The 23,363-nt window shown below is 55.4% G+C and overlaps 1 protein-coding gene across 3 annotated transcripts in view; it reads left to right on the forward strand.

Moving 5' to 3' along the window:
* Window positions 1–19,197, forward strand: part of CLPTM1 (CLPTM1 regulator of GABA type A receptor forward trafficking) — a 40,559-nt gene extending 21,362 nt beyond the window's left edge. For all 3 annotated transcript variants that reach the window (XM_058428669.1, XM_032176443.2, XM_032176444.2), the window contains exons 4-14: window positions 74–232; window positions 3,283–3,400; window positions 11,099–11,184; window positions 12,340–12,460; window positions 13,066–13,310; window positions 13,970–14,063; window positions 16,260–16,450; window positions 16,715–16,810; window positions 17,103–17,238; window positions 18,089–18,256; window positions 18,467–19,197. In XM_058428669.1, coding sequence (XP_058284652.1) covers window positions 74–232; window positions 3,283–3,400; window positions 11,099–11,184; window positions 12,340–12,460; window positions 13,066–13,310; window positions 13,970–14,063; window positions 16,260–16,450; window positions 16,715–16,810; window positions 17,103–17,238; window positions 18,089–18,256; window positions 18,467–18,753 — 1,701 coding nt within the window. In that variant the 3' untranslated portion in view covers window positions 18,754–19,197. The remainder of the gene's footprint in view (window positions 1–73; window positions 233–3,282; window positions 3,401–11,098; window positions 11,185–12,339; window positions 12,461–13,065; window positions 13,311–13,969; window positions 14,064–16,259; window positions 16,451–16,714; window positions 16,811–17,102; window positions 17,239–18,088; window positions 18,257–18,466) is intronic.
* Window positions 19,198–23,363: the final 4,166 nt, after the last annotated feature.

Consider the following 23,363-nt stretch of genomic DNA (forward strand, 5'->3'; position numbering starts at 1 on the left):
CCATAGCTCTTTAGCCAGCCTGCAGAGGCTCTGAAGAGCAGGCCTGAGCTCTGTTCCCTTACCGTCTCGACAGAACCTGCATGTGTACATCTCAGAGCACGAGCACTTTACAGACTTCAACGCCACGTCGGCACTCTTCTGGGAACAGCACGATCTTGTGTATGGCGACTGGACTAGCGGCGAGAACTCAGACGGCTGCTACGAGCACTTTGCTGAGCTCGACATCCCACAGGTGGGGGTAGCTCCTGGCTTCTGGCCCCATGGCTGCTTGACTGGCACTGAAGGACCTTTCCTCCAGTCCGCTCCTTGCTGAGAGCGTGTGGAGTTCGGGCTCCAGGCTTGGCCCTTCCCTGGGCTCACGTGGTCTGTGACCACAGGCCAGTCCCTGAGGTCCCTGGGCTTCACTTTCCCCTACCTGAAAAAGGTAGATAGGGGTGGAATTGGCCTGGGACCCTCCCAGCTTACCTCTAAGGTTGTGCAGTTCTCGACTTCAAACCCGTGGAAGTTTAGTAATTGTCCTTGGGGATGTTTGCCTATCACCAGTTTATCAGGCAGCCCCGTTTCAAAATAATATTAGTTATTTTTTTTTTTTTTTTTTTGAGACGGAGTCTCGCTCTGTCGCCCAGGCTGGAGTGCAGTGGTGCGATCTCAGCTCACTGCAAGCTCCGCCTCCCAGGTTTACGCCATTCTCCTGCCTCAGCCTCTCCGAGTAGCTGGGACTACAGGCGCCCGCCACCACGCCCGGCTAATTTTTTTTTGTATTTTTAGTAGAGACGGGGTTTCACTGTGGTCTCGATCTCCTGACCTCATGATCCGCCTGCCTCGGCCTCCCAAAGTGCTGGGATTACAAGCGTGAGCCACCGCGCCCGGCCAATATTAGTTACTGTTGATTGAGCGAAGTGCAGGGTACTAAGCTGGGCTGACTCATGGAAACTTACTGGCAATCCTGTGAAGCGGGAACTGTTATTATTCTCATTTAACATATGAGGAAACTAAGACAGAGAGAAGGAAAGTGATTTGCCCAAGGCCACATCGCATGAGAGATTCAGACTCAGGCTCTATGGCTGTGGACTCTCGCAGCCCTAGGCTCAAATCCAGCCTCCTCCAGGAAGCCCTCCTGACCCATAGAGCACTCAGGCTTGGTTAAGCACCCTCTCTGGGTTCTCACACCTGCTGGGCTTCCCCATCCCAGCCCATTCTGGGGCCTCACTGGGACTCCTGCATGGGACTGTGAGCCTTGTGATAATAAGGCTGGGGCTGCCTAGATCAATTCCATGTCCCCAGCACTGCCCAATGTGGGGCTGGCTGCAGAATCAACAAGTATTGAACAAGTGAAAGGGACATCTCTCTTTGGGACCTTCTTCGGCTGAATCCAAGACAGCTGCCCTCATTCCTTTCTCCCCAGCAGGCCTTCTCAGCTTTGGGGTGGGGGGCGCATTTCTGTTCTATTTCTGTCTGGGTGGCTAGAAGCAGAATGTGGACACAGTCATCATTCTGTTTTTTTGTTTTTTTTTTTTTTTTTGAGACAGCGTCTCGCTCTGTCACCCAGTCTGGAGGGCAGTGGCGCGACCTTGGCTCACTGCTACTTCCACCTCCCAGGCTCAAGCGATTCTCATGTGTCAGCCTCCTGAGTAGCTGGGACTAAGGCACACATGCTCACACCCAGCTAATTTTTGTATTTTTTAGTAGAGACAAGGTTTCACTATGTTGGCCAGGCTGGCCTTGGAACTCCTGATCTCAAGTGATACACCTACCTTGGTCTCCCAAAGTGCTGGGATTACAGGCGTGAGACACTGCGCCCCCGCCATCATTCTTTTCTTTTTGAGATGGGGTCTTGCTCTGTTGCCTAGGCTGAAGTGCAGTGGCGCAATTACAGCTCACTGCACCCTCAACCTCCTGGGCTCAAGCAATCCTTTCACCTCAGCCTCCCAAGTAGCTGGGACAACAGGCATGTACCACCATGCCCAGCTAATTTTTTGTAGAGATGGCGTCTCAACATGTTTCCCAGGCTGGTCTCAAACTCCCCTGCTCAAGCAATCCTCTCACCTCAGCCTCCCAAAGTGCTGGGATTACAGGCATGAACCACCCCACCTGGCTGGACTTTCTGACCTGCACTGAGAGGTGGCTCCCACAGAGACCTCAAGCCCAGCCCCCAGGCCTTGCCACGAGATCCAAGGAAGGACCAGGGCCTGGCAGGCCCAGCAGGGGCATCTGCTTCCAAGGGCTTGGATCTAAGTCAAAGCTTCAGGGTGGTGTCTGAGTGGACTTAAAAGGCAGGAGAGCTGGGCACAGTGGCATGTGCCTGTAGGCACAGCTACTCAGGAGGCTGAGGTGGGAGAATGGCTAGAGCCCTGGAGTTTAAGACTGCAGTGTGCCATGATTGCAACTGCAAATAGCCAGTGCACTCCAGCCTGGGCAACACAGCAAGGCCCCATCTCTAAAAAAGATAGGAGAGTGAGAACACAATGTGGCCAAGTGAATTCGAGCTCTGCTCAAGGATCAGAGAGGTGCAACGCTCGCCTTTGTCTCCACCCAGTGCCCTTGGACAACTTGCCTCCCTTCTCGAAGCCTCAGTTTCCTCATCTGGATCAAGTGAGAATAGTCCCCCTTCCCTGGGGGGCAAGGAGACTTGATGAGATAATGAGGAAGACTTGGGCAGAGAGGGGCCAGCTGGAGGTAGCAGGGAGTAGTACCCAGGAGCCCACAGACTGGGTTTCCATCTACGTACTTGCCACACACTATGTGACCCCTTGGCATGAGCCCCGTTTGTCTCATCTGCAAAATGGGGTGGTAGCATGACCCATTGTATAAGGTTGACATGTTATATGTGTGTTAACTCATTAGATTAGGAAGCTGTTGTCTGAAGTGCCCAGGGTAGGGTCTGGCCCATAGTAGGAGCTCCATGTCGGTCAGCTGCTTCTTCCTGTTGAGTGAGCTTAACGAGAGCTCATTGACTGAGCTGTGTGCCAGTGCTCCAGGTAGTCCCTGCAGTGGTGCCCTCGGGTCAATGCTGTGGTAACCCCGCATCCTCTAGGTGGGGCCCTGAGGCTCAGAGAAAAGCTGAGCTCACACAGCCATGGCAGGTAGAGCGGGCGTCTGAGTCTGTCTGACTCCAGCATTTACCTCTCTGCCACCCAGCTACATGCCCCACCCTGAGTACTCAGTAATATGGCCAGAGAGTTGAGGGAGAGGAAACTGCTGGGGACGGGTGCCAGGCAGGGCTTTAATATTTCCCTCACCTCAGTTGCCCAGCCTGCCCACCTGACCTTCCATCTTTTGCAGAGCGTCCAGCAGAACGGCTCCATCTACATCCACGTTTACTTCACCAAGAGTGGCTTCCACCCAGACCCCCGGCAGAAGGCCCTGTACCGCCGGCTTGCCACAGTCCACATGTCCCGGAGTAAGTCGCTCCCCTGCAGCCAGGACCCACTGTCCAGGGGGCCAGCATCCTGGGAGCCCCCAGGCTGATGTGGTGGACGAATCCCAAGTCCAGGAGGGCAGGCAGGAAGCCTGTGCTCAAAGAGGGTGGGATTGGCAGGGCAGGCTCAAGCCCCACCCAGCGTGAATGAGCCCTGTGGACACTAACCAGGGAGACCCATGGAGGAAGGTCTCAGGGACCAGAGAGAAATTGGCCAGAAAAATCAGCTGGAGACAGGGACTCTTGGAGAGGAGGAGACATCCTTCACCAAGGGGGAAGGGCCAGGGTTGACTTGTGCACAGTAGGGGCCTGATAGAAGTAGACACTCAAAAATAATTTGTGGGCTGGGTGCAGTGGTTCACGCCTGTAATCCTGGCACTTTGGGAGACAAGGTGGGCAGATTGCTTGAGCCCAGGAGTTTGAGACCAGCCTGGGAAACATGGCAAAACCCTGTCTCTACCAAAAAAGATACAAAAACTAGCTGGGCATGTGCCTGTAGTCCCAGCTGCTCAGGATGCTGAGGTGGGAGTATCACTTGAGCCCAGGAGGTGGAGGTTGCAGTGGGCCAGGATCACACCACTGCACTCCAGCCTGGGTGACAGACCGAGAACCTGTCTCAAAAAGATAGATAGAGGCTGGGCACAGTGGCTCACGCCTGTAATCCCAGCACTTTGGGAGGCCAAAGCAGGTGGATCACAAGGTCAAGAGGTAAAGACCATCCTGGCCAACATGGTGAAACCCCATCTCTGCTAAAAATACGAAAATTAACTGGGTGTAGTAGCATGCGCCTGTAGTGCCAGCTACTCGGGAGGCTGAGGCAGGAGAATCGCTTAAATCCAGGAGGCGGAGGTTGCATTGAACTGAGATCGCGCCATTGCACTCCAGCCTGGTGACAGAGCAAGACTCCATCTCAAAAAAAAAAAAAAATAGATAGATAAAATTCAAAGAACAGTGTGGGCAACGTAGTGAGACTTCGTCGCTACAAAAAATAATAGCCAGGTATGGTGGTGAGCACCTGTGGTTCCAGCTACATGGGAGGCTGAGGTGGGAGGATCGCTTGAACCGGGGAGGTCGAGGATGCAGTGAGCTGTGATTGCATTACATTGCATTCCAGCCTGGGCGACAGAGCAAGTCCATGTCTCTGAAAAAACAATAGTAATAAAAAATAAGACTACCACTTCTACGCCCATGATAACTCATTAATCCATTAACCCACTAATCCATGAATGGGTTAATCAGTTCCTGAGGGGAGGGTCCTCATGACCCAGTCACCTCTTAAAAGCCTCATCTCTCAGTACTGGCACATTGGGGATTAAGTTTCACTGGGAGTAGGGAGTACTGGAGTACATCAGTAGTCCCAGCTACTTGAGAGGCTGAGGTGGGAGAATCAGCATGAGTTTTGGCCAGGACAAACATTCAAACCATAGCATTGTCCATCCTCTTGTTTTCGGGAGGTTAATAATTGTTGTCATCTTTCTGCTTGCCTGGCTCTTTTTTTTTTTTTTTTGAGACAGGGTCTCACTATGTCACCCAGGCTGGAGTGCAGCGGACTATCTCAGCTCACCACAATTTCCACCTCCCAAGTTCAACCGATTCTCCCACCTTAGCCTCCAAAATAGCTGAGACTACAGGCACACGCCACTATGCCCAACTAGTTTTTGTATTTTTAGTAGAGACGGGGTTTCGCCATGTTGGCCAGGCTGGTCTCAAACTCCTGACCTCAAGTGATCCGTCCGCCTCGGCCTCCCAAAGTGCTGGGATTACAGGTGTGAGCCGCCGCACCCAGCCTTGCTTGGTTCTGTGTGACCTTTTTCCTTGAGTCCTCTGGCTCCTGATGGGCAGCTGTAGAAATCTCTCGCTGTACCTGTCTGAGCGGATCTGGAGAATGGCTTCCTCAGAAAGCCCCCCATTCTTCTAACGGGAGTTCTGTGTACTCCACCTAGCATTCATTTTATTGAGGACTATTCCAGACATTCCCTGTAGATTTGGTTAAGATCCATCTGGCTGGTTTTGGGTGGCGCAGCAACAGACGGAATTCTATTTGTATGAGTTAGGTCTTATCTACTTCTTTTAGTATAAAAATATCCTAAAGGATGGTAACTTTTTTATCACCTATACTGGATGAAATGAAAAGTTGATGACTCTCTGTGGGTCCCTAGAGATGACTTGGAAAGGTCTTCTGGAGTTAGTTGAGCCCCTTTCTGAGTGTGTCTGCAGAATGTGCTGCATTGGTATGTCCCACCCGGCTGATCTTTAGAGAACCGGGCAGAAGTGGCTTGAGGGGGTGTGACCTACAGGGTTGGTCTCACAGATGTTTCCCTGCAGGGGGGATACATCAGGGGTCTAGGCTAAAATGCCCGATGCTTCAGAGGTCGCTCTGAAGGTGACCCGGGTGGGTGGCTCTTCACCGTATTCTTGTACCCCCATTTGACGATGACCTAATCATCCCGTTGACCCAAATCGATGCCAGTATTTTCTGTGGTTTTGTCTTTGGTGAATGTGATCCATGTCACTGTGTGGTGAGGTTTATGCAGTCAGTCTGGTCTGTAAAATAGAACCTGCAGACAGTGAACCTGAAAAGCATACTGGGATCATCCAGGCCTCCCCCCCAGCCTTGGAGCTGGGACCCTCAGAGCAGGGCCACAGAAGGACTTGGAGTGAGCCACCCACCAACTCCAGGATGAAGGAGAGTGTGAGTTCAGAAAAGCCCCCTTTTGGCTGGTTGTGGTGGCTCATGCCTGGAAACCCAGCACTTTGGGAAGCCAAGACGAGCCGATCACTTGAGGTCAGGAGTTCGAGACCAGCCTGGCCAACATGGTGAAACCCCGTCTCTACTAAAAATATAAAACTTAGCTGGACATGGTGGCACATGCCTGTAATCCCAGCTACTCGGGAAGCTGAGATGGGAGAATCTCTTGGATCCTGGAGGCAGAGATTGCAGTGAGCTGAGATTGTGCCACTGTACTCCAGTCTGGGCGACAGAGCGAGACTCCATCTCAACAAAAAAAAGTAAAGCCCCTTTTCTTCCCAAGAGGCCAATAATCAGTATTCTAGAGCAGCTCCATCCCATGGAGATAGGATGTGATCCAGAGAAGGCATTAACATTTTTCCAATAGAAAAAGACTAAGGAGTACAAAAGTGAAGAGAGGCCAGGCCCAGTGGCTCATGCCTGCAATCCCAGCACTTTGGGAGGCCAAAGTGAGAGGATCGCTTGAGCCCAGGAGTTTGAGGCCAGCCCTGGCAACATAGGGAGACCTCATCTCTACAAAAAAAATTTTTTTTAATTTTTAAATTTTATTTATTTTATTTCATTTTATTTATTTATTTATTTTTTTTTTGAGATGGAGTCTCGCTCTTGTTGCCCAGGCTGGAGTGCAGTGGTACAGTCTCGCCTCACTGCAAGCTCCGCCTCCCGGGTTTATGCCATTCTCCTGCCTCAGCCTCCTGAGTAGCTGGGACTACAGGCACCCGCCACCATGCCCAGCTAATGGTTTTTTTGTATTTTTAGTAGAGACTGGGTTTCACCGTGTTAGCCAGGATGGTCTCGGTCTCCTGACCTCATGATCCGCCCACCTCGGCCTCCCAAAGTACTGGGATTACAGGCGAGAGCCACCGCGCCTGGCCTATTTTATTTTTTTTTTGAGACAGAGTTTCATTCTTGTTGCCCAGGCTGGAGTGCAGTGCCATGATCTTGGCTCGCCACAGCCTCCACCTCCCAGGTTCAAGCAATTCTGCCTCAGCCTCCCAAGTAGCTGGGATTACAGGCATGTGCCACCATGCCCAGCTAATTTTGTATTTATAGTAGAGATGGGGTTTCTCCATGTTGGTCAGGCTGGTCTGGAACTCCCAACCTCAGGTGACCCACCTGCCTTGGCCTCCCAAAGTGTTGGGATTACAGGCGTGAGTCAAAAAATTTTTTTAAATTAGCCAGATATGGTGGTACACACCTGTAGTGTCCTCCGACTCAGGAGGCTCAGGTAGGAGGATCGTTTGAGCCTAGGAGGTCAAGGCTGCAGTGAGCTGTGATCAGGCCACTGCACTTCAGCCTGAGCAACAAAGCGAGACCCTGTCTCAAAAAGAAATATAAATAAAATAATAAAAAAGTAAGGCCAGGGCCGTGATGGCTCACACTTGTAATCCCAGCACTTTGGGAGGCCGAGGCTAGAGGATTGTTTGAGCCTAGGAGTTCGAGACCAGCCTGGGCAACATGGCAAAACCCCCCTAATAAAAATACAAAAATTAGCCAGGCATGGTGGCACATGCCTGTAATCCCAGCTACTCGGGAGCCTGAGGTAGGAGGATCACCCGAGCCCAGGAGGTTGAGGCTGCAGTGATCACGCCACTGCACTCTAGCCTGGGTAACAAAGGGAGACCCTGTCTCACAAATAAATAAGTAAAAAGGTAAAAACCATGAGATTAATATCAATAATAGTTTAATTGAACTCAACATATTCTTGTTTCAACATATAATCAGTATAAAAAGTGAGATATTTTACATTTCTTTTTCCCCTCGTGCCAGTTTTCAGAATCTAGTGTGTGTGGCTGGGCACGGTGGCTCACGTCTGTAATCCCAGCACTTTGGGAGGTTGAGGCAGGTGGATCACTTGAGGCCAGGAGTTTGAGACCAGCCTGGCCAACATAATGAAACCCCAGCTATACTAAAAATACAAAAATTAGTTGGGCGTGGTGGCTAACACTTGTAATTCCATCTACTCAGGAGGCTGAGGCAGGAGAATCACTTGAACCCAGAAGGCAGAGGTTGCAGTGAGCTGAAATCGTGCCACTGCACTCTAGTCTGGGCGACAGAGCAAGACTATGTCAAAAAAAAAAAAAAAAGGGTCTAGTGTGTGTTTTATATCATAGCACTTCTTGGTTTGGACCAGCCATATTTGCAGTGCCCAGTAGCTGCATGTGGTCAGCAACCCTGATACTGGATGGTGCAGCTCTAGAAGATTTTCCTCCAAGAAAGGGGGGCTTCTTCCTCCCCACGGGAGCCAGGTCCATCTGGTCTGGATGCCTCCAAGCTGCAGAATGTGTTCTTTGCCTGAGCCAAAGCCTCTCTCCCCTGTGCCTGCCCCTCCACCAGCCAGCTCTGACCTCTGGGGCCCTCCCTTCCCTGGACAGTCTCTGTCAGGTGTGGACAGGATTGGGGCATGTCCCCCTGGAATTTTCTCCAAGTCAACCCTTGAGTGTTGGCTTCTCCCCCTGGACACAGGAGGAAGATCCCCAATGATTTAATAATCATAGAAATGATGAGGATTGGCCAGGTGGCTCAAGCCTGTAGTCCCAGCAATTTGAGAGGCCGAGGCAGGTGGATCACTTGAGGTTAGAATTTGAGACCAGCCTGGCCAACATGGTTAAACTCCGTCTCTACTAAAAATACAAAAATTGCTGGTCATGGTGGTGGATGCCTGTAATCCCAGCTACTCGGAAGGCTGAGGCAGGAGAATTGCTTGAACCTAGGAGGCGGAGGTTACAGTGAGCTGAAGTCATGCCACTGCTCTTTAGCCTGGGCAACAGAGTGAGACTCCATCTCAAAAAAAAAAGGATGACATTTCTGTTAATAAGCAGTAGGCCCTGGGCCAAGAAGAAGTGAGGCCTTTCTTCCTTTTCTAGGGAAGTGACATCACTCACCAGCATCCCTTAGCTTGTAGGATTCAGAGCCAAGATTGCCCCCAGAGCCCCCGCCGTTGGCCAGGTCTCTTTCCCCTTTCCCTGTCTCTCCCTGGCCCCAGGGGGCAGGATAGAGAGTTGAGGGAGGGCAGACTGAGTTTTCCTTCATAGCATAAGGAAGAGCTGAAAAGTCCCCAGGCTCAGTGGCTCACACCTGTCATCCCAGCACTTTGGGAGACTGAGGTGGGCAGATCACGAGGCCAGGAGATTGAGACCAGCCTGGGCAACATGGTGACACCCTGTCTCTACTAAAAATACAAAATTAGCCGGGCGTGGTGGTGCATGCCTGTAGTCCCAGCTACCTGGGAGGCTGAGGTGGGAGAATAGCTGGAACCTGGGAGTCGGAGGTTGCAGTGAGCCGAGATCACACCACTGCACTCCAGCTTGGATTGGATGACAGAGCGAGACTCTGTCTCAAAAAAAAAAAAGAAAAAAAAGAAAAGAAAAGAAAAATACTTAGCTTCTTTTTGGGCCAGGTGCGGCAGCTCACACCTGTAATCCCAGCACTTTGGGAGGCCAAGGTGGGCAGATCACGAGGTCAGGAGATTGAGACCATCCTGGCTAACACAGTGAAACCCCGTCTCTACTAAAAATACAAAAAATTGGCAGACCGTGGTGGTGCACGCCTGTAATCCCAGCTACTTGGGAGGCTGAGGCAGGAGAATCGCTTGAACCCGGGAGGCGGAGGTTGCAGTGAGCCGAGATTGTGCCACTGCACTCCAGCGTGGGTGACAGAGTGAGACTCTGTCTCCAGAAAAAAAACAGAAACGTCCCCAGGCCAGGGCAGGGGTTGGGAGATGGAGCGTGGGCATGCACAAGCCCCTTCCTCCCCGGCAGCATTTGGGACAACGTGGCAGGGAGCCTGTGGCCAACCTGGCCTCTGCGAGAGGAAGTGAGGCCAACTCCTTGGCTGGGGATTCACAGCCCCAAAGTGTTTCTCATCTTGGTTTCTCATGCTGGTGGCTTCACGCCTTTTTTGGAACTGTCTCCCGCCTCTTTATAGTCATGTATTCAAGTGGTCATCACTGAGCCTGTGCAGGCACCCCATGTGTGTTCAAACAGGCCCTGCCCCTACCCGCATTTCTGCACAGGGCTTGCAGACTGGTTGCAGGGACAGACAGCAGGCAGGTAAACCACCGGCTAAGTGGTTTTGGATAGTGGTGAAATGTTGTGAAGGAAACAAGCTGTCAGGAGAGTGACTGCATAGGCTCATTCAGTGGGGTGGCCAGGGAAGCCCTGTGGAAGAAGGACGTTCTGCCAGGGACTTGAATGCCACGGAGGAGCCAGGCCACGAAGATTGTGTTGGGGCATGGTTCCTGGGACATGGGGTAGCATGCCTGAAGGCCCCGGGTTGGCATGTTTGAGAAGTGGAAGGTGGTGAGGGTTGAGAGGTCACCGGGGCTATGGTGAGTGTCTGGGGTTCCAAAGCTGCGGGATGCCATGATCAGTCACTTATTTTTATTTATTTATTTGTTTTCTTCTTTTTTTCTTTTGGAAACGGAGTTTTGCTCTTGTTGCCCAGGCTGGAGTACAACAGCACGATCTCAGCTTCCTGTAATCTCCGCCTCTCTAGTTCAAGCAATTCTCCTGCCTCAGCCTCCCGAGTAGCTGGGATTACAGGCACCCGCCACCACATCCAGCTGATTTTTGTATTTTTATTAGAGACGGGGGTTTCACCATGTTGGCCAGGCTGGTCTCTGACTCCTGACCTCAGGGGATCTGCCCGCCCCAGCCTCCCAAAGTGCTGGGATTACAGTGCCCTACTGAGCTGGGGTTTCTGCCTGGGGCATTTGGTGATGGTGGCATCCCCATGATCATGAGGAACTGGGATTGGTTGAGATTTGGGGAGGCAGTTCTGGCGTTCCAGGTCACGCTGATCTCAGCAGGTGAGTGCAAGGTGGATGCCAGGAGACCGTGAGCCGTTGCTGGTGGGCAGGGGTCTGGGCTCTGGAGGCTGCAGGTGCTGGCAGGTCTCACGTCCCCTCCTTTCCCATCTCCCAACCACAGTGATCAACAAATACAAGCGCAGACGATTTCAGAAAACCAAGAACCTGCTGACAGGAGAGACAGAAGCGGACCCAGAAATGATCAAGGTAAACGGGCAGGGTTGTCAGGGCCTATAGGGACCAAGCCAGGCCATTCAAAGCTCATACCAGACCACTGGGGCTGTCATCTGTCACCACCACTGAACCACCGCGCCGCTTGGTCACGCCACCTCCCCTCCCTGAGCACTGGGCTCCTCCTCCGGGAAATGGGGTCAGGAGGCAGCTGTCTCTCAGGGAATGAGGAGGATCCCAGGCAAGGTTACCCAAGCCTCTCGCCAGCCTGGGAGGGGTCTGCATCACAGTCTCATTCTCACATGACGACACTTGCTCAGTCTCACAGCCAGGAAGTGGCAGGCCAGGGACTCTCACCCACACGGCCAGGCCCCAGAGCCCAAGCTCAGCCTGGCACCAAGCACGCATACGAGAATATGGCTTTAGTAGGAACTGCAGGATTAATAGTTGCTGTCACTCCTGGTGGGCTGGGGAGCCGGGCAGTTAATCTGTGGTTAACTTGCAGTGGGCACCAAGAGACTTCCTCTCTCCACGGGTGGTCCTGTGTGGGAGGGGTGGTCGCTGCTCATGGAGGTGAGGCCACCGTGCAAGAGTGTGTGGAGCCTGCTGTCATGAGGCTGGGCTTCACAGCCTGGCCTAGGATGCCAGCCCTGCCTCTACCTCTACCTCGGTTTTCTACATGTGGGGTGGGAGGATCCTGTCGGTGGCCGGAAGGGGCCTGGGTGGTGGAATCTCTACGCCTGGGGAGGAGAGCCCTCTGCCAGCAGTTGCTGTGGTGGCTGATACTCTGCTGCCAAGGTTGTCAGGGGAGATGGCTCATGCCTGTAATCCCAGCGCTTTGGGAGGCTGAAGCAGAAGGATCACTTGAGCCCGGAAGTTCAAGATCAGCCCAGGCAGCATAGTGAGACCCCATCTCTTCCAAAAAAAGGGAAAAAAGAAGGAAAGAAGAGAGACTGTCCATGGTGGCTCACGCCTCTAATCCCAGCACTTTGGGAGGCCGAGGTGGGAGGATCGTGCTTGAGCCCAGGAATTCGAGACCAGCTTGAGCAACATAGTGAGACCCCATCTCAAAAAAAAAAGCAAGCAAAGATTAAGATTTTCATGGGAACCCTTGGGAGGAAGTGTGCAGAGACTGATAGTCCCTGAGCACCTCCACCTGCCTCTGAGGTCCTTCCCCCCATGTTGCCTCAGAGGGCTGAGGACTATGGGCCCGTGGAGGTGATCTCCCATTGGCACCCCAACATCACCATCAACATCGTGGATGACCACACGCCGTGGGTGAAGGGCAGTGTGCCCCCTCCCCTGGATCAATGTAAGCTCCCCAGTCATGCCAGCTGCTTGCAGAGGCCTCTGAGAGGGTGCTCGGGGCCCGTCTCCTTGTCTTCTCCTGGCCCCGTCCCCCTGAGAGAGCTTTCCAGGGCTCCACCCTCCCAAGCTCCCCACCCTGTCCTGTCCCCTTCCCATGTCCTCTCCTTCTCCCACACCCCCACCCCTGGGGACCCCAGGACTGACTTCCACACGCCAGCATCGGTCCGCAGTCAGGTCCCATCCAGCCCACAAACTGTTTTCAAAAAATGTCTATCACTTGCCAACTTTTGAAATTGAGGCAGTATCACTTAAAAGCCACAATTCCTGGCTTATTTTATAAAACTGGGTTACATGGTCACCCATGGGGCAGCCGTGGGCTGGAGCTGAGCCACAGCTACCCCCTTCAGTGGGGACCTGCCTGCCCTTTGCCCCTGGTCCCCTCTGCTGAGGTCAAGGCACCCTTTAGCTCTTCATGGTGTGGCCTAGAAATGTCCCCTGTCCTCCAGTCTCTGTAGAGGGGCCCTGTTGGGTCCCTCCAGACATCTGAAGCCTGTGGGTACCCTGGCCTCCTGCCCGGGCCAAACGGTGCCCCTGCCCCACGTGCTGCAGATGTGAAGTTCGACGCCGTGAGCGGTGACTACTACCCCATCATCTACTTCAATGACTACTGGAACCTGCAGAAGGACTACTACCCCATCAACGAGAGCCTGGCCAGCCTGCCGCTCCGTGTCTCCTTCTGCCCGCTCTCACTTTGGCGCTGGCAGCTCTATGCTGCCCAGAGCACCAAGTCGCCCTGGAACTTCCTGGGCGATGAGTTGTACGAGCAGTCAGATGAGGAGCAGGACTCGGTGAAGGTGAGTGTGGCTGGGGTGGGCGGGACTTCCCGGTGCCTTCCTGGGCGCAAGAGGCCAAGAGGAAGTGCGCCAGGCCTGGGCTGTGGGACCTCCCGCCTGGTGCTCCTCTGCCCACAGTTTCACAACCTCCCAGGTCCGTTCTCCACAGTGAAAGGAAGTGGGCACCCGGCCCTCCAGCCCTAGATGATTGGGGGTCCTCTCCCCAGGCTGTTCTGTTGGACCCTTTGGGTTCGGACCCGTCCCTTCCTCCTCCTGTCCCAGACCTTGTGTCCCTGGCCCTGGGCTCCAACTCCGTGTCTCTGCCATCTCACTGGGTCCTGAAATGTCAGCCCGTGTCTGTGGCATGAGGCTTGGCTTTGCCTCCTGGGCTGACGTCACTGTTGGGTCTCTGCTCCTGGTTCCCAGTGTCCCCTCACCCACTCCCCGCAGCACTCCCTTGGCCTCTGCCTCTTCCCCTAGTGCCGTCTCCCCCTTTCTTCTGTCTTTGTGAGTCACCCTCCTCTCTGTCCCCATCTGCCCATCTCTGACCCAGTCTCCTCCCGGCTGGCCCACCTTCAACCTCCCTCTACAGGCGGCCCCAGGGGCAGCTCTCAGGGGACAAAAGCTAGTGAAGGTGCCCCTGGGTGGGGACAAGCTGTGCTCACAAGTGTCCCCTGCAGGTGGCCCTGCTGGAGACCAACCCCTACCTGCTGGCGCTCACCATCATCGTGTCTATCGTTCACAGTGTCTTCGAGTTCCTGGCCTTCAAGAATGGTAGGAACGGGACCCCAGGGCTAGTGAGAGGCTGTGCAGGGTGGGGGACAGGACCTGCCCCCTTCCTCCTCCCCTCCCTCCCCACGTCCTCCCCCTGCCTGGGGTCTCTCAGCCCCACTCTCCAGAGGCCTAGTGAGCTGGGGAGGGGCAGTGGCCCCAAAACTCCCAACCCAGAAATTCCCACCCACCGGGTGTGAAGCTGAGGGAGGGGCTGGCCTGCTGGTGGGGCAGAGGCCAGGCCAATACTGCCAGGAAGCAGGGCTGGGGAACTCCAGAGCCAAGAGCAGGGAAGCCCCGGAGCTGCTCCCGCCACCCTGCCCGGCAGGCTGCCTGCTGCAGGAGGCCGCTTAGGGCTGAGTGGACGGGGCCTGCCCGAGTGGGAAGGAGGAGCACTGTCCCCCAAAGGTCCCTAGGTTCTAAGGCTGACCATACTGATGGTCAGCGTTTGAGGAGAAGCAGCCACATGCCAGGCACTGTCCTGGGTACCCTCCCCAGGTAGCTCCTTGAGCCCTGTGGGAGCCAGAGTCTCAGGGATGTCACTTGCCCAGTCACACAGTTCCTAAGGGGCAGATGGTTCCAGCCCCAACTCTCATCTTCTAGGCCCTGCAGGCCACTTCCTCCTTGCCCAGAGCACCCCAGTCTGAAGGAGTGGCCTGCTGCCCTGTAGCTCCCGCAGGCGGCAGGAGGAATGGGTAGTAGTATTCCTGGTATTAAGACACTATTGCCGGCCTGGCGGTGGCTCTCGCCTGTAATCCCAGCACTTTGGGAGGCCAAGGTGGGAGGATCGCCTGAGCCCAGGAGTTTGAGACCAGCCTGGGCAACAAAGCGAGATTCGTTTCTACACAATTTTTTTCAAGAATTAGCTGGGCATGGCAGCGCGTGCCTGTGGTCTCAGCTACTTGGGAGGCTTGGGCCTGAAAGGTCAAGGCTGCCGTGAGCCATGATCACACCACTGAACTCCAGCCTAGGCAACAGAGTGAGACCCTGTTCCAAAAAAAAAGGACGCTCTTGCCATTATTGAGAACTAGCATCTGGAAGAATGCAGTGTCATACGGGCACAGGAGCTGGTGCCGACCCCAGCCAGCTATCTACCAGCTGTCGCTGGGAGACGGGACCCTTCTGCCCGGGAGCTGGCTTGGCTGGGGTCCAGTGAGAAATGAGGCACAAGAAGGCTGTTCCTCCCCAGTGTCATGCAGCAGGGGGCGCAGGCCTTACTTGGCATCGGTGCTGTGTGGCCTCCCTGATCTAAGGAGGGGCTTGGTCCCAGCTGCTCCCACCAGAACCTTGTCTCCAGACCCATTCTTCTCGGTTGGGACGGGGGTCAGTCTGATGGGCAGGGGTGGGTGGGGTGAGCCTATGGAGTGTTCCAGAGCTCTGGGATGTGGGGGAGCTCTGGGATGGGGTAGGGTGCAGATGGACCAGAATTCACAGCCCTCACTCCCTGAGTGCAGAGCTGGCCCTGACCCTGCAAGACTGCAGACCTGGCTCCACCACTGTGCTACAGACGTGGTGGCTCAGCCTCCGAGGCTGCGGTTAGATGCTCAGCCGGGCAGGGTCGAGAGAGAGGTGTCCATGGTGAGACCAGGGCTCAGAGCGGAGCACGCTGACATGGGTCCTTGGCAGCATCTAGGCGGAGCGCTGGAAGGAGCTCCAGATTGGAGCCCAGGGCCCTTGTCAGTTTCCTGAGCATGTCTGTGAGCCAGTTCCTTCCCGGTGTCAGGGTGGGGGCCTGGAGGAGGTGGTCTTGAAGTGCATGCCACAGATCTTCCTTCCCAGGGAGGGCAGGCTGGCACCACGGTGTGGCACAGACCCAGCATCCCTTCAGATTCTGCCATGCCAGGCTGTTTGGCCTCAGGGAAACAGCTTCCCTGACTAGCCCTTAGCACCTGGCACGTGGTGAGCCCCATCCATGGCAACAGTCACTGTCACCATCAGTCAAGGGACTGCACCTTGGGGTGCTGGGTGCTGACGTCCTATGGGAGGGCTCCAGGGGTGCTGCCTGTCTGGTGCTCTGGGGGCCACCCAATGAATGAGAGAGCCTTCCTGGGAGAGAGGGGTCTCGTTCAGCACCCCTCCTGAGGACCCAGCCCCACCCCAGGGTGTGAGGAGGATGCAGGTCAAGGGGGCCTGAGGGAGCTGCAGTAGGATCTCAGCACCTCTTCAGCCTCCTGGTTCCCCCCTACCCCCTGCGCACAGATATCCAGTTCTGGAACAGCCGGCAGTCCCTGGAGGGCCTGTCCGTGCGCTCCGTCTTCTTCGGCGTTTTCCAGTCATTCGTGGTCCTCCTCTACATCCTGGACAACGAGACCAACTTCGTGGTCCAGGTCAGCGTCTTCATTGGGGTCCTCATTGACCTCTGGAAGATCACCAAGGTCATGGACGTCCGGGTAAGGCTGGGGCGCCATGCTGTCTCGGGAGCTGCAGGGGTTGGGAGGGGGTAGTGTGGCCCAGCTGGACCCTGGAGCTGGCCCCCGGGGGATTCCCAGCAAGTGCCTCACTCCCAGGACTGAGGGGATTTTCTCACCAGGGGATTTTTTGGGTCGCACGTGGGGCAGGGGAACTGGGAACGGTGGGGAAGGGCAGGGGCTGGTTCTGGCTTGTGGGGTGGGAGCCAGCATGGCAACTGACCATGGCGCCTACCTCATCCACAGCTGGACCGGGAGCACAGGGTGGCAGGAATCTTCCCCCGCCTATCCTTCAAGGACAAGTCCACGTATATCGAGTCCTCGACCAAAGTGTATGATGATGTGAGTGTCCTGCACAGTGGGCCCCTGCGGGTGGTCTCCAGGTACCCACGTACCCCTAAGGCACCCGGGGCCAGCCATCTGTCTCCTGGACCCATGCTTTACAGCCTGTGCCACATCCTCTGTGTCCCCCACCTGCCATAACTGCTTCCTGGTCGAGTCCAGAGTCCCCAGGGCTACCTGGAAATTCCCCCTGCCCGGCCTGCCAGACCAGGTGTGGTGGGTGAGGGCGGGGAGCAGGGCTGCCAGGCAGGGCCGAGGAGCTGGCTGACAGCCCCACCCTTTGGCCCCACAGATGGCATTCCGGTACCTGTCCTGGATCCTCTTCCCGCTCCTGGGCTGCTATGCCGTCTACAGTCTTCTGTACCTGGAGCACAAGGGCTGGTACTCCTGGGTGCTCAGCATGCTCTACGGCTTCCTGCTGACCTTCGGTGAGCAGCCCAGCCACCCCAGGAGAGAGCAGGCCCCATGCTGGGCAGGGCTCACAGCCCAGTGCAGGAGACAGACCCGTCCCCAGACAGGGACGGGTGGGCAGAGCTGGGATGTAGGGAGGCCCGAGGGCACACATGGCTCCATCTGGGGTCAGAGAGGACTTTAGGGAGGACATGAACAATACGCTTCAGTCCTCATTCTCAGGGGATCTTTGTGTCTTGGGAACAAGTAAACAAGTAGGGCCAGGTGCAGTGGCTCACACCTGTTATCCCAATGCTTTGGGAGGCCGAGGCAGGAGGATCACTTGAGCCCAGAAATTCGTGACCAGCCTGGGCAACGTGGCAAGACCCGATCTCTGCAAAAAACACAGAAATTACTGGGGAGTGGTAGTGTGTGCCTGTAGTCCCAGCTACCTGGGAGGCTGAGGTGGGAGGATCCCTTGAGTCTGGGAGGTTGAAGCTGCAGTGAGCCATGATTACGCCACTGCACTCCAGCCTGGGTGACAGAGTGAGACCCTGTCTCAAAAAACAAAAGACCAGGTGAATACAGCCAATAATGGGTACTGTGAAGGGCAGAGTGGTGAGGGGATGCACATTATTAGAGGTCGGGGAGCCCCTCTGAGGACAGGACATTTAAACCGAGGCCTCAGATATCCAGAGAGGGAGCTGTGCGGGTGTGACAGAAGTCCCCACCAGTGCAGAGGCCGCTGGTAGAATGTGCCCAGGTGTAGGAAGTGGTAGAGTGTGCCCAGGTGTAGGAAGTGGTGAGGGGGCTGGTATGGCCAGTGCAGAGTGCACAGGGGAGAGGTGGGAGAGGCCATCCCTCCGCTCATTGGTGCTCTCACTGCAGGCTTCATCACCATGACACCCCAGCTCTTCATCAACTACAAGCTCAAGTCCGTGGCCCACCTTCCCTGGCGCATGCTCACCTACAAGGCCCTCAACACATTCATCGATGACCTGTTCGCCTTTGTCATCAAGATGCCCGTTATGTACCGGATCGGCTGCCTGCGGGACGGTGAGGCCCAGTGGGCAGGTGGGGGCTCCCACCGGAACAGTGCCCCGAGGCAGTCTTTAGGGCCCAGGTCTGAGGGGTTGCCACGGCCCCAGATGGGGTGCTCAGTCTGAGGGGGCTCGGCCCCGCCCTTGCATCACGCCCTCATCACCCAGGCCCACCTGGCTGTGGACGGGCCAGCCCGACCTCACACTGCCTCCCACCCCTCTCCAGATGTGGTTTTCTTCATCTACCTCTACCAACGGTGGATCTACCGCGTCGACCCCACCCGAGTCAACGAGTTTGGCATGAGTGGAGAAGACCCCACAGCTGCCGCCCCCGTGGCCGAGGTTCCCACAGCAGCAGGGGCCCTCACGCCCACACCTGCACCCACCACAACCACCGCCACCAGGGAGGAGGCCTCCACGTCCCTGCCCACCAAGCCCACCCAGGGGGCCAGCTCTGCCAGCGAGCCCCAGGAAGCTCCTCCAAAGCCAGCAGAGGACAAGAAAAAGGATTAGTCGTGACTGGTCCTCGCCTGCTCCGGCTCCTGGCGACCACTACCCCTGCGCCCCGGCCCCCTCGCCTCCCCTCCCTGTCGCCCCTTCCCTGGACAGATCAGGCCGGGGCGGCGGGAGGCCCGCCTCAGGCCAGGGCTCAGCGTGTGACGTAGGGGCCGGGGCAGGCCAGGGCTTGTTTGTGGAGGCGCCGTCTGTCCCTCTGTCCCTCTGTGTTTCCAGCCATCTCGCCCTGCCAGCCCAACACCACTGGGAATCATGGTGAAGCCGACGTGGCGTTGCCGAGGGGGTGGGTTGGGCGGGGGCGGGGCCGGGCCCCCCTACGGGATGGCCACGGCCATTCATCATCTTGTCCCTCGTCCCCCTACCACACTCCCCCTCCTAGACCGCCGCCCTTTAACACAGTCTGGATTTAATAAATTCATATGGGTGTTTAACTTAAACTCAGTACTGCCCCTCCTCCTCATGCCTGCCTTCCTCTGTTGCCTTGGAGAACAGCTTCAAGCAGGGATGAGGTGGCTCTCCTGAGTCCAGGAGAGTGACCTGCAGGGTACGGGACGTGTAAAGGTGGGGATTGTGACGTTGTGTCAAGAGCCATACCTGGCTGGGCGCAGTGGCTCACAGCTATAATCCCAACAGTTTGGGAGGCCGAAGTGGATGGATCACTTGAGGTCAGGAGTTTAGGACCAGCCTGGCCAACATAGTGAAACCCTGTCTCTACTAAAAATACAAAAATTAATCGGGAATGGTGGCAGGCACCTGTAATCACAGATACTTGAGAGGCTGAGGCAGGAGAATCATTTGAACTCGGGAGGCGGAGGTTGCAGTGAGCCCAGATCACACACTGCACTCCAGCCTGGGCGACAGAGCAAGATTCCATCTCAAAAAAAAAAAAACCATACCTGCCAGGCCAGACCTCTTCCTCACTTCTCGCCCTCCCACCAGCCCTCTGAGATTTCATTAATTGGCCTCATTTCAGATTCCTGGGGAAGCTGCTTGCAAGGAGCTTGCTGCCCTGTACCCTTTCCTGCCAGCTGCCCCTGCTGGGCGCAGGCTGGAACCTCCCATGTGCCCGCTGAATGTCTCCTAACCTGACACCACCAGGCAGGGCCGAGTACAGCTTTCAGCCGGGTCGCCATGAGCACCTGCCACCGTGAGGCCTCAGCACAGCAGTTGGGGCAGGCTGAATGTGTGCCCTTGGCTTTTTGTGCTGACACGCACTCACTCCCAATTTGGGGGAGCATGGGGGTGAAGGCTCAGCCGGTCTGAGTGGCACCTGGTGGTAGCACTGGTTGGAGGGCATGGGGGTGAAGGCTCATCCGGCCTGAGTGGCACCTGGCTGTCTGGCTGTAGCACTCCGTGAGTGTTGGGGTGTCATATCACATCCCTGGGGCTGCCTGTGCCAACGACCAGCCATGCCCTCCAGAGGTGGCATGAGTTGGACTTCCCATCCCAGCCCCTGGTGCTGGGACCCTTCGCCCACTGGATAGGTGAGCTGAGCGAGGCCTCTGTGTTCTGAGGGGTGGGGGCCCTACATTCCCAGATTTACTGTTTTGGGGGGTGGTCTCAGCAACACTTCTGGGATAGGGGGCCCAATGCTGAGGACCACACCAGGTTCCTTCAGGCTCCAGCTGCCACCCCATATTGCAGAGCCAGTCAGGGGATCCATGAGGCCCCAGGGAGATGATGGCGCCCTCGGAGCCCCACACCACAGGTCCACAGGCCACGGCGGTCTCCCATCCCTCAGGGCAGCCATGGGTCTCCATTACCCGCCCCCCAACTCTATACCATTCCATGGATCCCCGGTACCCTTGGAGGAACCCCAGGCTCTGCACCATGGCCTGACTGATGGGCTCCTAGGAACCCCGGAGGTACAGGGCTCGGCAGACCCTCGAGACTGGTGGGCTCTCCAGCCACCTGGAATCCCTGGCCTCGTCACTCCTGGCTCTTCCTCCTCTCACAGCTCCATGCCCAAGCCTTTGACAAGGCCCATCAGCTACCCCCACAACTCCCTGGGGCCTCACCTCTTCACTGGGACCACCTGCTCCATGCCCCTCCTTACCCTGTGGTGTTCTTGCTCAGTGTTCTCTCTGGTCCCCTGTCCCGGTCATGCCCTCCCCACATCCCATTCACACTCAAGCCAGCAGTTAGAGGAAACTTTTTTTTCTTTGAGACAGAGTCTCGCTCTGTTGCCCAAGCTGTAGTGCAGTGGTAGGATCTCAGCTCACTGCAACCTCTGCCTCCTGGTTTCAAGTGATTCTCCTGTCTCAGCCTCCTGAGTAGCTAGGATTACAGGCATGCACCACTATGCTTGGCTAATTTTTTTGTATTTTTAGTAGAGACGGGGTTTCGCCATGTTGGCCAGGCTGGTCTCGACCTCAAGCTATCCGCCCACCTCAGCCTCCCAAAGTGCTGGGATTACAGACATGAGCCACCACACCCGGCCCAGCTAGAGGAAACTTCATAGTTTATTCTACTAAAGCACAAACCTGACCCTGTCCAGCCCTTGCTCAGAACCTACTGTGGCTGGACAGTGACCTCAGGAGAAAGCCTAGGCTCCTTACTGGGGACTGAGACCTTTGTGATGAGGACACTTATTAACCCCTGCATCCAGCCTGGTCTTCCCCCTACCTGGATCCTGCCCCCAGGCACACAACCCCTGTCCACTTCTTTTTTTCTTTGATACAAAGTCTTGCGTTGTACCCCAGGCTGGAGTGCAGTGGCACAATCACAGCTCTGCAGCCTTGACCTGCTGGCTCAAGCGATCCTCCTGCCTCAGCCTCCCAACTACCTAGGACCACAGGCAAGTGCCACTATGCCTGTGTAACTTTTTATTTATGTATTTATTTATTTTGTATTTTTATGTATTATTATTTTTTGAGATGGAGTCTCGCTCTTGTTGCCCAGGCTGGAGTGCAGTGGCACGATCTTGGCTCACTGCAACCTCCACCTCCCGGGTTCAAGCGATTCTCCTGCCTCAGCCTCCTGAGTAGCTGGGACTACAGGCACCCGCCACCACGCCCGGCTAATTTTTGTATTTTTAGTAGAGACAGGGTTTCACCATCTTGGCCAGTCTTGTCTCGAACTCCTGACCTCGTGATCCACCTTCCTCGGCCTCCCAAAGTGCTGGGATTATAAGTGTGAGCCACCGTGCCTGACTGCCTGCATAATTTTTAAATTTTTTGTAGAGATGGGGTCTCTCGATGTTGCCAAAGCTGGTTTCAAACTCCTGGCCTCAAGCAGTCGTCCCATCTGGGCCTCCCAAAGTGCTGGGATTACAGGCGTGAGCCATCACAGCTGGCTCATCCCTTCTTTGCCTTTTACCCATGTGTCCTCCAGGTTGTGGTTCCAATGCTCACTCCTGTAGGAAGCCCTCCCCGACTGCCAAGTTCTCTGGGGTCTCTCATGGCAGCCTTGCCCACTGTGAATCATCACTGGGGACAGGTTGGTCTCTGCCAGTGGATGGAGCCCCGCGAGGACATAGCCAGACCTGTCTTGATCACTGCTGTGTCCCCAGCATAGGGCCAAACACAGAGAAGCCACGCCAGGCATATTTAATGAGTGCATGTTGAACAACCCCAACATTCACTTTCCCAGACATGTGGACACATTCAGAAGTGTGGACCTCGGTGGGGCTCATATTCAGACACTGGAGACTGTGACAAGCAGTCAACAAATGTAACAGCTGAACCCTGCCCCTGGGTAGTGCCAAGTGCTGGGGTGTTTTGTGTATATAGCCAGGACCAAGACAGACCCAGATCTGCCCTCATGGGGCTCACAGCCCAGCAGAAATCCTGAGCGCTGAGGATATCTGACATGTCCTTTTTAATTTTAATTTTAATTTATTTACTTTTTTTTTTTTTTTTTTTGAGATGGAGTCTCACTCTATTGCTCAGGCTGGAGTGCAGTGGCACGATCTTGGCTCACTGCAACCTTCGCCTCTCGAGTTCAAGCAATTCTCCTGTCTCAGCCTCCTGAGTAGCTGGGACCACAGGCACCCACTACCAAGCCCGGCTAACTTTTGTATTTTTAGTAGAGACGGGGTTTCACGTTTCACCATATTGGTCAGGCTGGTCTCGAACTCCTGACCTCAGGTGGTCTGCCTGCCTCGGCCTCCCACAGTGCTGGGATTACAGGCATGAGCCACGGCGCCTGGCTATCCTTTTTATTGATTGATGATTGATTGAGACAAAGGCTTGCTCTGTCGCCCAAACTGGAGTGCAGTGGCGCAATCTCGGCTCACTGTAAGCTCTGCCTCCCAGGTTCAAGCAATTCTTCTACCTCAGCCTCCTGAGTAGCTGAGATTACAGGAGTGCGCCACCACGTCCGGGTAATTTTTGTATTTTTAGTAGAGATGGTGTTTTACCATGTTGGTCAGGCTGGTCTCAAACTCCTGACCTTGTGATCCACCCGCCTCAGCCTCACAAAGTGCTGGGATTACAGACGTGAGCCACCGTGCCTGGCCCCCTTTTTATTTACTTGTTTTTTTTTGTTTTTTTTTTGAGATGGAGTCACTGTCACCCAGGCTGGAGTGAGTGCAGTGGCACGATCTCAGTTCACTGCAACTTCTGCCTCCCGGGTTCAAGTGAGTCTCCTGCCTCACCCTCCTGAGT

Source organism: Hylobates moloch, unplaced genomic scaffold (genome assembly GCF_009828535.3).
Source record: "Hylobates moloch isolate HMO894 unplaced genomic scaffold, HMol_V3 SCAFFOLD_15, whole genome shotgun sequence".
NCBI classification, from domain to species: Eukaryota; Metazoa; Chordata; class Mammalia; order Primates; family Hylobatidae; genus Hylobates; species Hylobates moloch.